Genomic DNA, 15,841 nt, shown 5'->3' on the forward strand with positions numbered 1-15,841 from the left:
ACCATGGAGTAAATGTTACTGTCAACCGCAATGAAGAATCATAGAATTTACAGTGCAGAAGGAGGCCATTCAGCCCATCAAGTCTGCACCGGCTCTTGGAAAGAGCACTCCACCCAAGCCCATGCCTCCATCCCCATAACCCAGTAACATCACCTAACCTTTTGGACACGAAGGGGCAATTTAGCATGGCCAACCGACCAAAATGATAAGTGCTGGGAATACTCGGCAGGGTAGGCATCTTCTTTGGAGAGAAACTCAGTTAACATTTCAGGTCGATGACCTTTCATCAGAACAGAAGGAGGATAGAAATGTGAGAGTTTTTTAGTAAGTAGAAAGTTGCAGTGGCCAGGAAGAACAAAAGGGGAGGTCATTGAGAGGGTGGAAGGCAGGAGAGATGAACTGACAAAAGATTGAAATAAGGTCTAAGTTGAAGAGAGAAGTGAAATCATCTTACTCAAAAATTCAAATTAAGAAACTGGTTTTCCAGAAATAAAAAGGTATTTTTTATGGTGCCTTTATTGCAAAATCAAATCACTCGAAAGGTATGCAGGGAAATAGAGAGTGGGAAGGATGGATATAAAAGCATGTTCCTACTGATAACAAGAACAATGATACCAAATCCAATATATAACTTACTAATAAAGCAGTAATTAATATCTCAGAAACATGGCGAAACAATAGATGTCGTGAAATGTAGTTCAGAGAAGGAGATGTTCTATGAGGTCCCAGGATTCCACTTAAGGGTTTTGCTAAAGAGGATAGCTGAACCAAATATCAGTTTCAGAAACAAATTGTGAATTTCATTGCAGGTTACACTAAAAATATTAGCTACATCTATGAAATTTTGTTTTATATCAGGAGCTGCACCTTGCAATGTATATCGCTCTGAAAGTTTTGTCACTTTTTTCCAAAATCATTTATATGTTGCAAGTATTTCTGGCTACCGAAGATTTTAATGCCAATCATGTAAAATTTAAAATTCCTGTACTTTGACAATAATCCACAATATATTGTTTAAAATCGGGTTTCTCAGTTATGCAAACCTGATGAAATATGGCATTGTACTCTGTACAGATTTAATAGTATTTTGTTCTTCGCCACAGTAAAAACAGGTTTCACAACAATGCTTCAAATTGAATGGTAGCCATTAAAGGGAAATTAGCTGCCTAGATGGAAGGACAATACAGCTGTTCAGTTATCTAAAGTCTTGATTATCTACTAATAATGGGAAGCTGCTGGGAATAAAATGTCAGCAGTTCTCTCTCTCCCTTTCTCTCTCTCACACTCTTTTCCTTTCTCTCGCACTCTCTCGAACTCTCTCGAACACTCTCACTCAGTGATTGGATTTTAGGGCAACAAGATGACCTGGATCAATTAGTAGAAGTGCTTGTTGCTTCCCTGAAGTAACCATGACTGCAGTTACCAAGCCTGGCCTTCTAATTCCAGAGATTAACCTCAATAGCAAATTATTTTCCCTTCCCAATTACCCAAGCAATAACCTTTGCAAAGCTGCTGATTTTGAAATTAATACAGATCCTTGGCCTATTCTACTTCACCTCCCTCTCCGGCAGTACAATCCATCACATATGTGCCGCTCTTCAGCCCTGAAGAAGTCACACTGACCTGAAAGGTTATCTGTTTCTTCCTCCATAGATACTGCCAGACCTGCTGAATCTTTGTAGCATATTGTGTTTTTATTTCCGATCCTGTCAGTATTGATTATATGTCTCCAGTACTGTCCAGCTGGGTGGGACTGCTCCCACCTGGTTCCATTCTTGGCTATCCAGTCATAACCAGAATATCACTTGCAGTGATTTCTCCTCCCACTCCCATATAAACGTACAAATTAGAAGCAGGAGTAGTCCACTCAACCCTTCAAGCCTGCTCCACCATTCAATGAGATCATGGCTAATCTGATTATAACCTCAACCCCACATTCATATCCACCCCTGATAACCTCTCACCCCCTAGTTAATCGAGAACCTATCCAAATCTGCCTTAAAAATATTCAGAGACTCTGGGCGACTCTGGGCACGAATTAATGGCGAAAAAAGAGTCCCGTTTTGCTTTGTTGCTCGTTATGTTCTCTCTTTAATTGGCTCTGTTTATGACGGTTAATGTGGTCGCCGTCCTTAATTCTAATTATGCTTGCTCAGGAGTCGTCAGGTATCTTTTCGATACCGCCCCAAGGTTCAAAACCGAATACTGATCAAAGACTCGATACACCAGTTAGTAAGTTCAAAATCAATACTCATTTATTTACACACAGTCAATTATACTCATGCACAAACTCTACTAACTAAACTATCACTACTACTAAAGCCTATACTTAGCTTCGGGTGCCCACTCAGTCAGAGGAACAATGGCCGTTGTCCGGTTCTGAGGCTGTTGGGATCGAACTTGTGTGGAATAGTAGCTAGGAGCGTCTATCTCGTAGCGTGCATTGACTTTGGACTTGCTTGTTCTGGTGCAGCTGCTAGGCAGGCCTCTCGTCGCTGCGAGCCAAGGCCAAGAAGAACGATTCTCTCTTGGGTGCTTCTTCTTATACCCCAAAAGGGCTTTGTGCACTTTTGGGCGGTCCTTGAACTGGGTCCCAATTAATTGGACCATATCCTGATCATTGGTATCGATTTCCTCCAATGAAGGGGTGGCTGCCCTGATTGCTGGGCGGGCCTTAGGTGGCCATTGGCCTGCTTTGTTCTAGTCTCCTCAGGCGCTGAGGTGTCTGGTTTGGTATCGTTTGCTTAAATGTTTCTCTTTTGTCCCCGGAGATGGCTCATTAGTATGCTAATGGTTTTGCAGTATCGGTCTTGTCTGGAGCTGCAAACTCCAATCAACAGACAAACCTTGCACCTGATGTCTTTCTCAGCATTGTCCATTTTTTCCTTCATTCTCTGCAAGTGTCCATTTTGTAAATGGGACGTGGCCACCCCAGGTGGCTACAGGGTGCTTTTAGTGGGGTGTTTCTTGGCATCTGCAGCGTGGAGAAACACCTCGCTATCAAACAGGTTTCTATTTTCGCTTTGGCCTCAGCGAGGGGCGCCCCATCAAGGCTGCAGTTACCACGCTGCCTGCACTTACAAGTCGGTACAGTCGGTGAAGGAAGAGATCCGAACACCATTTTTAAATGCCACCCCAATCTCTTGACTCCCTTCCTCACGACCCCCACCACAGCCTCTCTTTCCCCCCCCCTCCCAAAAGTCCCAATTTACCTGCCAGAGGGTCCTCAAGCCCCCCCCCCCCAATCCCTCCCCTACACCCCCCCCCCCAAACCTTACCTCAGCTCATAAGGGCAGGGCACCCCAGGCCTGATCTCTGGCATGGGCAACCTGGCACTTTGGCACTGCCAGCCTGGCACCCTGACAGTGCCCCTACCAGTCTGCAGGGTGACACTGCCAGGGTGCCCAGGTGGCATTGTCAAGATGCCATGTTGACAGTTCCATGGTGCTCAGATGGCAGTGGGAGTGCCAGGGTACCATCCTCCCCAGAGCCTGACCACCAGGGCGTCTCCAATGGCCTGGGTCTCTGGAGGCGTTCTGAGTGTTGCAATCTCACGAGAGGCCTCTCGCGAGATTTAACGGTCTCTTCGTCTCACAGAGTCGGGTATGACAAGGCCGTTTATTGCACCCTCTGCTTCCACTGCCTTTTGAAGAAGAGAGTTCCAGAGATTCCAGAAAGGATGATAGAGGCAGGAACCCTCACAACTTTTTTTTCTGAAAAATATTTTCATTCTCCATTTTCACATTTTCTTCAGAATTTACACCCCACCAACAAACAGTAAACGGTAATGAATACAATGTCAATCCCCCTACCAACAGCAACGATCCCATCCTCCCACCACACCCCAAATAACAGCCTACCTGACAATATAAGCATCAAATACAACTAAACCTCCCAAGGAGGATAAAAGGGAAAAAGGAATCAGGAATCGCCCCTGGTCACCGTTGACACATATAGTCCACCCCCCCAACCCCCCCTAATATTCAATGCCATCCAATCCCCGAAAGAATACCGTGAATGGCACCATGAATTGTAGACCCCCCCCCCCCCCAAGACTCCTCCCCTCCACTTCCTCTTGTAAACTCCTCTCCCCAACCTTGGTTCCTTCCCCCAACTTTTCACCCCGGCTAGACTCACCGAAACCTGTTCTATCAGTCTCCGATGGCCGCAGCCCCTCGACCCACCTCACTCCCGTTCACTGGCCTGCTTAAACCAGCCAGCATGGAGGCCCCTGCCGGTGTCTCTTCCCCCTTGCCCGGTCCCAGGAAAACCAAGAAATCCACTTTAGCACACAACCCCAGCATACACGCCCAAGCCCAAAAGAACCATCATTGCAAATTAAAGTCCCAACTTTTCTCTTGTCCAAATATACAGTGTCAACTCATTTAGTACAGACAACAACACGCAGTGAAAAAATAGTTACATGAGGCTACATCGGTACATGACCCGCTCTCAGTCCCATTTCTCAATTGTGCCACAGTCCTTCTGCCTTCGCAAACAGTGCTTGATACCACCGCCCTCACAGGGGCAATCGCCTCCTCAGCCAGTACTTTCAATACTGCCCCCATCTCCTTCTTCATCGCTTCCATGTGCTTTGTGAACTGTTTTTCAAGTTCCACAACCATCACTTTGGTCATGTCTTCTGCTGAGAGTGATATGGCCTCCCCTGGTGCCCCAGCCTCCACTTTCCTTACAGTTCCTGCGCTGACTTTTCCACTCACGGGCAGACTTTCATTAACCCCCTTTTTCACGGCCGTTTTTTTCCCAAGCTTGGACATTTCTCCTCACTGTGCCTCCTTACAGCTTTTTCAGCTTCCGTTGCCCCTGGGGCTGGGCGTTAAAACCCCAAAATTTCTATTCCCGAGCAGGAGCCCTCCAGTGTGCGGCTGCCTCCCGCCTGTCGTCACCGGAAGTCACACTCACAACTTTTAAGAAGCATTTAGACGAGCACTTGAAATGCCATTGCATACAAGGCTACTGACCGAGTGCTGGAAATGGGATTAGAATAGACAGGTGCTTGATGGCCGGCAAAGACATGATGGGCCGAAGGGCCTCTTTCCGTGCTGTAAAACTCTCTGACTCCATGCATGGTAATCTGAGAGAAGAGATTTCCACACCATTACCTCTGGTATCCCCCAAGAATCTACCGTTGGCCCCTCCTATTTCCCATTTACAGGCTGCCCTTTGTTATTCAGAGGCAGTTTTAATTTTCACATGTACGCTGACAACACTGAGCTCTCCCTCACCACCACCTCTCTTGACTCCTTCACTGTTGCTAAACTATCAGGCTGCCTATCTGACATCCAATAGAATCAGCAGAAATTTCTCCAATTAAATGTTGTGAACACTGAATGCATCACCTTTGTTTCCTGCTCCAAACTTCGTTCTCTAGCTACCAACACCAGCTTTTGTTTTCCCTGGCAATGGCCTGAGACCAAACAAGTTTGTAATCATGGTGCCATATTTGACCCCAGGCTGAGCTTCCAATCATATATTTGTGGCATCACTATACTCCTCCTCCTTGATTTCATCCAATTCTGCTCCTGTCTCAGCTCATTTGCTGATGAAACTGGATTAGAATCATAGGATTTATAGTGCAGAAGGAGATCACTTGACCCATCGGGTTTGCACCGGCCCTTGGAAAGACCACCTCAATTGAACCCATACCTCCAATCTACCCCCGTAACTCAGTAACCCCACCTAACTGAAGAGCAATTAAGCATGGCCAATCCATCTAATCTACACATCCTTGGATTGTTAGCAACTATGCTAACCACTGTGCTACCGTGCCTCCCAGTGAATTCTGTGAATTCGCATTTTTGACACATTATTTATAGTGGAAGACATGAATTGATTCATCTTCAATAGGCTCCTGTTTGCTCTGATAGATACAATGTTGCTTCTATAAATGGTGATTCTAATTTTTCCCTTTTTACTTCCTTTAGAAAAAGGATAACATTTCCCCCTTTTTACCAAGTCATAGAAACAATCCCTCAAGCCTATTTTGTCATTCAGAGAGACCATGGTTACCTCTAGATATATAGAAGATAGGAGCAGGAGGATGCCTTTTGGCCATTCGAGCCTGCTCCGCCATTCATCACGATCATGGCTGATCATCAGACTCAATAACCTAATCCTGCTTTCTCCCCATAGCCGTTGATACCATTCTCCCCAAGTGCTATATCCAGCCGCCTCTTGAATATATTCAAAAGTTTTAGCATCAACTACTTCCTGTAGTAATGAATTCCACAGGCTCACCACTCTTTGTGTGAATAAATGTCTCTTTATCTCTGTCCGAAATGGCTTACCCTGAATCTTCACCCCTGGTTCTGGTCACACCATCATTGGTAACATCTTCCCTGCATCTGCCCTGTCTAGTCCTGTTCAGCGAGAATAACCCAACCTAGTCAATCTGTCCTCGTATGATAGTCCCGCCATCCCTGGCATCAGTCTGGTAAACCTTCGCTGCACTCCCTCAAGAGCATGAACATCCGTCCTCCGAGAAGGAGACCAAAACTGCACACAATACTCCAAGTGTGGCCTCACCAAGGCCCTGTACAATTGCAGCAACACATCCCTGCTTCTATATTCGAAACCTCTTGCAATGAAGGCCAACATACCATTAGCCTTCTTTACCGCCTGTTACAACTGCATGCTTACCTTCAGCGACTGGTGCACAAGGACACCCAGGTCCCGCTGCACACTCCCCTCTCCCAATTTACAACCATTCAGGTAGTAATCTGCCTTCCTGTTTTTGCTTCTGAAATGAATAACTTCACATTTATCCAAATTATTCTGCATCTGCTATTGGTTTGCCCACTCGCCCAACCTGTCTAGATCTTGCTGTAGGATCCCTGTATCCTCGTCACAATTGACCCTCCCACCTAATTTGGTGTCATCTCAAAACTTTGAGATGTTACATTTTGTTCCCTCATCCAAATCATTAATATATATTGTGAATAGCTGGAGTCCTAGCACCGATCCCTGTTACTGCCTGCCAATTTGAAAAGGACCCATTAATCCCTCCTCTTTGTTTCCTCTCTGCCAACCAGTTTCCTATCCACCTCAATATGTTTCCCCCAATCCCATGCGCTTTAATTTTGCACAATAATCTCTTATGCGGGACTTTGTCAAACGCCTTCTGAAAGTCCAAATATACCACATCGACTGGCTCCCCCTTGTCAACTGTACTGGTTACATCTTCAAAAAATTCCAACAGATTTGTCAAGCAAGATTTTCCCTTCATAAATCCATGCTGGCTCTGACTGATCCTGCCACTGCTTTCCAAATGTTCCGCTATAAAGTCCTTGATAATGGATTCAAGCATTTTCCCCACTATCGATGTTAGGCTTACTGGTCTATAATTCCCTGCTTTCTCTCTACCTCCCTTTTTGAATATCGGAGTGACATGAGCTAACCTCCAATCTGCAGGGACAGTTCCAGAGTCTATAGAATACTGGAAGATGACCACCAATGCATTCACTATTTCCAGAGCCACCTCCTTAAGCACTCTGAGATGCAGATTCTCAGGCCCTGGGGATTTATCCGCCTTCAATCCCATCAGTTTTCCCAGCACCATTTCTCTACTAATGTGCATCTCCCTCAGTTCTTCCCTTTCACTAAATCTTTCATTCTCCAACATTTTTGGGATCTGATTTGTGTCCTCATTTGTAAAGACAGAACCAAAGTATGTATTCAATTGCTCAGCCATTTCTTTGTCCCTTATTATGCAATCCCCTGTTTCTGTCTGTAGTGGGCTTACATTTCTCTTTACCAATCTCTCTTCACATATCTGTAGAAACTCCTAGTGTCAGTCTTTATGTTCCCTGCAAGCTTCCTTTCGTACTGTACTTTCCCCCTCTTAATCAATCCCTTCGTCCTTCTTTGCTGAATTCTAAACTGCTCCTAATCCTCAGACCTATTATTTTTCTTGGCCAATCTGTATGCTTCTTCCTTGGATCGGATACTATTTCTAATTTCCTTTGTGAGCCATGGATTGGACCTCTCACCCCCTTTGCTTTTGTGCCAGACAATAATGAACAGTTGCTGTAGTTCTTCCATGCGTTCCTTGAATGTTTGCCATTGTCTATCCACTGTCATCCCTTTAAGTAACTCTCCCCAATCTATCAAGGCCAACTCACGCCTCATATCCTCATAGTTCCCTTTATTAAGATTCAGCACCCTAGTCTCCGAATCAACTACTTCACTGTCCATCTTGATAAAAAATTCTATCATGTTATGGTCGCTCATCCCCAAGGGGTCTTGTACAGCCAGATTGGCAATGATTCCCTTCTCATTACACAGTACTCAGGCTAAGATGGCCCGCTCTCTAGTTGGTTCCTCCACATATTGGTCAAGAAAACCATCCCGTAAACATTCCAGGAATTCCTCCTCTACGGCATTGTGGCTAATTTGATTTGCCCAATCTATGTGAAGAGTAAAATCACCCATGATCATCGATATTCCCTTATTACATGCATCTCTAATTTCCTGTTTAATGCCATTCCCAATCTCTCGCCAGTGCAGTTTGGGCGTCTATATATGACACCCACTAATGTTTTTTGTCTCTTGGTATTTCTCAACTCTACCCATACAGATTCCACATCGTCAGAGCTAATATCCTTTCTCACTATTGTGTTAATTTCCTCTTTAACCAGCAGTGCCATGCCACCACCTTTTATTTTATGCCTGTCCATCCTAAATACTGAGAACCCTCTGACTAGTATGTGGCACTGTTATTAATCCTGAGATCACTACCTTTGAGGTCTGATTTCTTAGCTTCCTCCCTCGCTCCCTGTATTCTGCTTTTTAGGACCTCATCCCTTTTTTTAACCTATGTCGTTTGTACCGACATATACCACGACCACTGGCTGTTCACCCTTCCCCTCCAGAATGTCCTGTACCCACTCCGAGACATTTTTGACCTGAGCAACAGGGAGGAAACATACCATTTTGGAGTCTCGTTTGTGGCCACAGAAACACCTGTCTATTCCCCTTTCAATTGAATCCCCTATAACTATTGCACTGTCACACTTATTACTCCTCCCCTCTGCAGCAGAACCAAGGCAGGCCAGCAGCACAGTTCGTTTCCCGTAACAGCCTTCCCGAACAGGCGCCAGAATGTGGCGACTAGGGGCTTTTCACAGTAACTTCATTTGAAGCCTACTTGTGACAATAAGTGATTTTCATTTCATTTCATTTCATTTCATTATACGTGCTATCCACAAAACTCTCCGACTCGCGGATGCTCCACAGTGTCTCCAGCCGCCGCTCCAGCTCTGAAACGCAAACTTCCAGGAGCTGTAGCTGGAGACACTTCCTGCACAGGTGCTGACCCTGAGGACTGGAACTGTCCCCAGCCTGCCACATGGAGCAAGAGGAGCAGACCACGCCTTGGAGCTGTCCTGCCATGATTTATTCCTTTAAATGCAGGGGCAGCAGGGTAGCATGGTGGTTAGCATAAATGCTTCACAGCTCCAGGGTCCCAGGTTCGATTCCCGGCTGGGTCACTGTCTGTGTGGAGTCTGCACGTCCTCCCCCTGTGTGCGTGGGTTTTCTCCGGGTGCTCCGGTTTCCTCCCACAGTCCAAAGATGTGCGGGTTAGGTGGATTGGCCATGCTAAATTGCCCGTAGTGTCCTAATAAAAGTAAGGTTAAGGGGGGGGGTTGTTGGGTTACGGGTATAGGGTGGATACGTGGGTTTGAGTAGGGTGATCATGGCTCGGCACAACATTGAGGGCCGAAGGGCCTGTTCTGTGCTGTACTGTTCTATGTTCTATGTTCTAAATTAAACTTTTGAAATTAAACTTTAGAAAGATGTTTTTGTGTCAGATTAAATCCAATCCCTGTATACTATTTAATTAGATTTTTAAAAAACTGAGTATTTATCCCTCTTGATCTGACAACAAATTAAAAATAGTTATTTAAATCAACTTAAAAAAAGTAATTTAAATCAATCCAAAATAGCTATTTAAGTCAAATTTAAAAATAGTAATTCAAATCAACTTAAAAATAGTGATCAAAGTCAAATCAAAACTAGTATTTAAATCAGTAACTCCACAGATATTCAAATTTAGCCAAGTCTGCCTTTCAGCCAATCAGGTCACAGTTTCGTGTGACGTCACTTGACAGGGCTTTTTTTTCAATTTTGAAACAGACAAACAGCTGTCTTACCTCTCCGTACTCTTTCCTGAAGTCTCGCTCTCTCTCTGCTCTCTTTACTGAAGTCTCGCCCTCTCTCCGCACTCTTCACTGAAGTCTCACACCCTCTCTCTCCGCGCTCTTTCCTGAAGTCTCGCCCTCTCTTTCTCTCCGCGCTCTTTCCTGAAGTCTCGCTCTCTCTCCGCGCTCTTTATTGAAGTCTCGCCCTCTCTCTCTCTGCGCTCTTTACTGAAGTCTCGCCCTCTCTTTCTCCGCGCTCTTTACTGAAGTCTCGCCCTCTCTCTCTCCGCGCTCTTTACTGATCTGTAATCTAACCCCATATTCCTGCCTTTGCCCCCCACCCCTTAAAACCTTTGGTTAACAAAAAAGCTATCAATTTCAGATTTTAAAATAACAATTGTTCAAGTATCATTTGCAGAAGAGAGTTCCAAACCTCTCCCATCCTTTCTGTGCAGAGATGCTTTATGATTTCACTTCTGAGAGGTCTGGCTCTGCTCCTCCCTAGTCCGAGACTCCCCAACCAGGCAAGTCCAAAAATAAACAGGATAGCTGGGTTTTGGAAGAATGATAATTGGGGTCTGGTTTATCATTTTAGAAATTTCCTGGTAATGCACTTAAAATTGCGCCACGTGCTTAATTGGGACAGATGACAGGAATGGAAGTGAGAGGTGACTGTTTTCCAGGCATTCACAGTTAGAAAATTGCTATGGCAACATAAGTGTACATTTCATGAATTAGTAATTGGGCAGGGGGTTCTGTAAGCTAATTCAATATCCAACACTTTGTTTGGAAGGTTTAGCTGCAAAGACCCTGTTCACATTATATAGTACTAAAAGGCTATTAATGTTGAGACCAGTGGTAGCTTTCAGTAAATCAATGAACACGTTCATCTACAGAAAATATGGGATTATTCAATGTGATTAAATGGATTTTGGAACAGTATCTTACGTTTGGAGCCTGGTTTGAATGGCGACTATTGGAACGGAATAGTTTGGTTAATGTTACTTGCATCAGATGTGAATTTTTCTCCCTCTTGCAGTTCACTGACGATCCAACTGCAGCCATTTGCAATGATAGCGGAGGCTCAGTGTTTGAGCTCGCCTTCAAGTAAGATGTTTTTCTGCATGAATATTATACATGAGGGAAAATACTCTCTCAGAGGAGGTGTGAAGCAACAGTGCTAACCACTGTGCTTCCGTGGCGCTCAGTATTTTCAAAATTAAGCTTCAAAATCTCAGATCTTATTGCATATCAATGCTTTTCTTGGCAAATTAATTGATGGTTTTTATCTGGGCTGTGTTACGAGAATACTTTAAAACTAAAATAGTTTTAAAGTATTCTCGTAACACAGCCCAGATAAAAACCATCAATTAATTTGCCAAGAAAAGCATTGATATGCAATAAGATCTGAGATTTTGAAGCTTAATTTAAAAAGCCATTTCGGGATTATTTTTAAGTCTAAGTTAAAACTTCTGATATTGGAAAAAATTCGCAAGTATTTCATTTGCTTTATTTTAAATTGTGGATATGTTGTAATCTAATAGCCGATATAAAAGCAAAATCATTACTGCGACTTTAACACACACACCTGGAGAAGCTTCTGTATCTGAATTTTGTTGCATGATTTTTACCACAGGAGAGTAATGGGAGTGAGAACCTGTGAGTCCCGCTGTTTGTTTAGTGGAGCTAAAGGTGAAGTTTGCTGTATTGAGCCTTTACTTGTAAAGCTAGAGCTGAGAGATCATCCGATTACACAACATGCGCTACTGGCGATGGCGTCTTTAACCAAGGTACACATACAATCTTCAATGAGTTATAATCTCCTCTTTTAGTTCAGTGTTCCTTTGCCTCTCAAGATGTGCACCAGAGAACAGGTGGCTCTGCTCTTGAACCAATGTCAGCTGGAGCTGACTGCCAGATGATTCACAAGTGTGGCCAATGATTACTGTATGCGTCTGCTCTGATACCTGTTACCTGTCATTCAGAATCAATATAGAATCTCATCAGCGCGCAGATAAATGCGCCAGAGTTTTATTTTCATGCTTTGTTAAGGTGAGAAACTGTGTCTCAGAAATATCCAATATGGAGCACAAACCAGATGCTGTCCGTAGGCTTCCATTCACTCGAAGCCTCTGGTTTTTTTTGATTGTGTGCTGGTATACAGGTTCTATTGGTTTTTAGTATTTGACCTTGGGGACTGGAAAATCTCTCTTATTGGTGGAACTAGCCACAAGCCCAAGGAAGGCCAGTGAGCTTACGACAGTAAATGATGGTGGGGATTTCAAAGGAGCAAATGTGACATCAGTGGAGGCCATGGAGGCAGAGGAGAGAAAAGTGAAAGTGATAGTAAAGAATACTGGGGAGTTACAGACGCAGAAGGCCATGCGGAAATATGATGTTGTGGCAATAACAGGGACCGTCTCAAAGAAGTGCTGGACTTGGTGTTACATACTTCTAGATGCAAGGTGTTCAGAAGAGATAGGAAAAGTAGAAGGGTGGCGCTATTAGTTAAGGAGAGCATTCAAGGATCAATTTGACTGGAGTTAAGGAACAAAAAGGGTGTAATCACATTATTCGGTGTAGAGTAGAGGTCACCAACTTGTGAAAAGGATTCAGAAGAACAAATCTGCAGGGAAGTTACAGGGAGATGTGAACACTATAAAATCAACAGGATTGTGTTTGCTAAGATTAGTGACCTAGTATGCTTCGGCAGTTAGTGATGCTGGTGTTAAGGCATCACTAGTTGCCTTGTTTGCTTCCTGTGATCTTGCAATTCAAAGCTCAGTGGCCACCAACTGACAATCAAAACTGATATTATGTTACTGGTATGTGCTCACAACCATCAGGAAATCTTCCTTTTATCCTGTTGACCTGGCAGGAAATTACCTTATTTTTTATTCAGTGAATTGTCAAGTTAATTTCACTGCACAGAAGGTTGCACAAAACTCACCGGGATGAAATGTCACCTGTGGCCGTATGCGTTCCATTTGATGGCATGTCTGGCCAATATTGATTGCTCAATCAACTTTATCACATTGCTATTGGTGGGTGTTTGCTATGCTAAATGTCCTGCATTACAACAGTGAACACAATTCAAAAGCACTTCATAGACTGTAAAGTGCTTTGGGGCATACTGAAAAAAAGGAAGGTGTTTTTTAAATGGCTGCCTTTTGTTTCTTTGTAATGATGCGACCACATTGTTTGCAGCTTCTCAGTGCACCCTTGCACTCACACACGAAGACACAGACCAGGTAGCCACAAGGCTGAGGCTTTGTACTGGCTCCGCAAATTTTTTTTTTACCGGCCACATCTGTAACAGTTGTGAAAGTTGGTCTACATGAAAGACATATTTACTGATAATGCTCTGAGAAGAGTGGCTGTTTTCAAGGACTATGTGAGCCCCTGCAGTATGCAGCACGTCAAGCTGATACTGATGTTCCTCATTGTAGGGTAAACTTGGCTTGCATGAAGAGCAAATGTAAATGAAATTGATCACTCGTATCCACAGATATAAATGAGCTGAGTCTGGATGTAGGATTGAAACACATTTAAGATGGGAAGCATCATTAGAGCTTTTTCATGTCTTGCTCTGTAGGTCTTTACTTTTTGTGAATGCTGATTATGTATATTTTTTTAATAAAGGGACTGGGAGTGATTTTCTTTATGCAACACTGAACAATTTGGAATCATGGTTTTGTTTTTAAGGTTTTGGTCATTGGATTGAAACCCTCATTGAAAGTTTGGCTAACGTTTCCATATGGAAAGGTAAATGTGTTTTTTGTATGCTTTTTGTTTTGTGTGCTTCCCCTAATGACATCTTCCCAAACTACAAGATGAATAATTGCCCCAAACCCAGAGATGCCTGAATCCAGCACGGATAATTACGGCTCTTAATTTTTCTTTGTTTATTTTGCCATTTCCTGCACCCTGTGAGGCGGTTACCTAGTCACTATTCAGCAGTACCCCTGAGGGAATTAAAAACCTTTTTAATTTCACTCTGTGCTATGCTTCACTCGCTCTATAACAAAATGGGCATTGTATGCAACCTATGCAATAAACTGATGTAGTGCAATGGTGTATGGTTATTGAATAGGATTTCTTATGGTGGAGAAGAATGAACTACTTGCACTAACCGAATATCTGCCTGATCAGATCACTGGATTAAAATTTGTACTAATTTCTGTTTCTGATTGTTCCAGACAAATCCAGCAAGTGTTCCACTTCTGTCTTGGCAATTTGTTGCAGTGCAGGGTGCGGTAACACCCATGCTGGCCTTTTGTCGAGGGGATGCTATCCATTTCCTTTTGGTAAGTTTACCAGTAGGATCCTTGAGTTTACACTTTCAGAGGGTTCCTTGGGAAAATGCCCCGAGAAAGCCATTTGACAGTAATATTCTACATTAGAAAATTCACTGGCTCCTGGATTCCTTTTTGTCATCAAAATACATTTAAAAATGTTTCAATCTGAACTAACATTGGGATTTCCATTCTTTTAGACACCAGAAGCTGTCTAAATGACAATACGTAGGCTCAATCCGAAAGAAATGTTATTTTACCTCATTTCAACTTGATATTAATTTCTGGGTTTTCGTTCCAAGTGCCTCCTCCAGGAAAATGGGCACAAAAAACATCGGGCAGAATTTTCCCAAAATTTGTCAGAGAGTTTCAGGTGAAAATCCGGTGTGTAGCTCTCCAGATGAACAGCCGAGTTTTCACGACAGATTTTCTGGCACTTATTGCACAGAGAATCTGGGGGCGGGGCTGGACCTGATCGAGTTGGCAAGGCCAGGTTATCTGCAAATTTGGCGATAGTAGATTCTCTTCCTGCATCCAAGTCATTAATATAGATTGTAAATAGTTTGGGCCCAAGGACCAAATTATGTGGCACACCACGAGTTACAGCTTGCCACCAGAATAATACCCATTTACCCTATTTTTTGCTTTCTGTTGGTTAGCTCATGCTCTACCCAACCTAATATATTACCCCCGACCCTGTGGGATCTTGCCTTGTGTGCAACACCTTATCAATGGCCTTCTGGAAGTCCAGATACACTGGGCTGGATTCTCCAATTTTCAGGCTATGTCCAGACGCCAGCGTGGGAACGGTGGCGTTTTACAACCAAACAATCGGCGCAATACGGCCACCAATCCTTCATTTGATGGGGGGCTGGAAGGTAGGCAGTGTAGAGCACCCGGCTCTAGCTGCCGATATGGCCGGACAATTGCCGGCTCCGTGGCCACGAATGCACACGATGGCAGCCTGCGCGTGGTCCCGGCTTGCCAAATAGTGCCCCCTTTTGGCCAGGCTCGCGACCCCCGGACCACCCCTCTCAAAATACCCACAGCCCCCGTCCCCTGCCCGCAGATCGGCTCTCCTCCGACTGTGGCGGCGCTGGACTGAGTCTGCAGCCACCACGCCCAGTTCAAAATAGCACGAGAGACTATGCTGTCGGGAACTCGGCCGGTCGGGGGCGGAGCATCGGGGACAGGCCCTCAGGTAACGTCCTGAGCCTGTTGATGCGTCATGCAGCGTACTCGTGGAGCTTTGGAGGGGGTGGAGCATCGTGAAAGCACTGCCGCCCCCGATTCCGTCACAAATGTGGATCTTCTGGCCGATTGCTACATCTACAGGACCTTCATTATACATTTTGCTTGTTACACTTCAAATCTATGGCCTGCCTC

At 44.3% G+C, this 15,841-nt stretch overlaps 1 protein-coding gene across 1 annotated transcript in view; it reads left to right on the forward strand.

The window, feature by feature from the left end:
* vps8 (VPS8 subunit of CORVET complex) overlaps nt 1–15,841 on the forward strand; it is a 787,508-nt gene that overhangs the window by 61,052 nt on the left and 710,615 nt on the right. Inside the window, 4 exon segments of the mRNA XM_038788252.1 lie at nt 11,200–11,267; nt 11,797–11,950; nt 13,866–13,925; nt 14,360–14,467. Coding sequence (XP_038644180.1) covers nt 11,200–11,267; nt 11,797–11,950; nt 13,866–13,925; nt 14,360–14,467 — 390 coding nt within the window.

Source organism: Scyliorhinus canicula, chromosome 2, assembly GCF_902713615.1.
Source record: "Scyliorhinus canicula chromosome 2, sScyCan1.1, whole genome shotgun sequence".
In the NCBI taxonomy this organism is placed as follows: domain Eukaryota; kingdom Metazoa; phylum Chordata; class Chondrichthyes; order Carcharhiniformes; family Scyliorhinidae; genus Scyliorhinus; species Scyliorhinus canicula.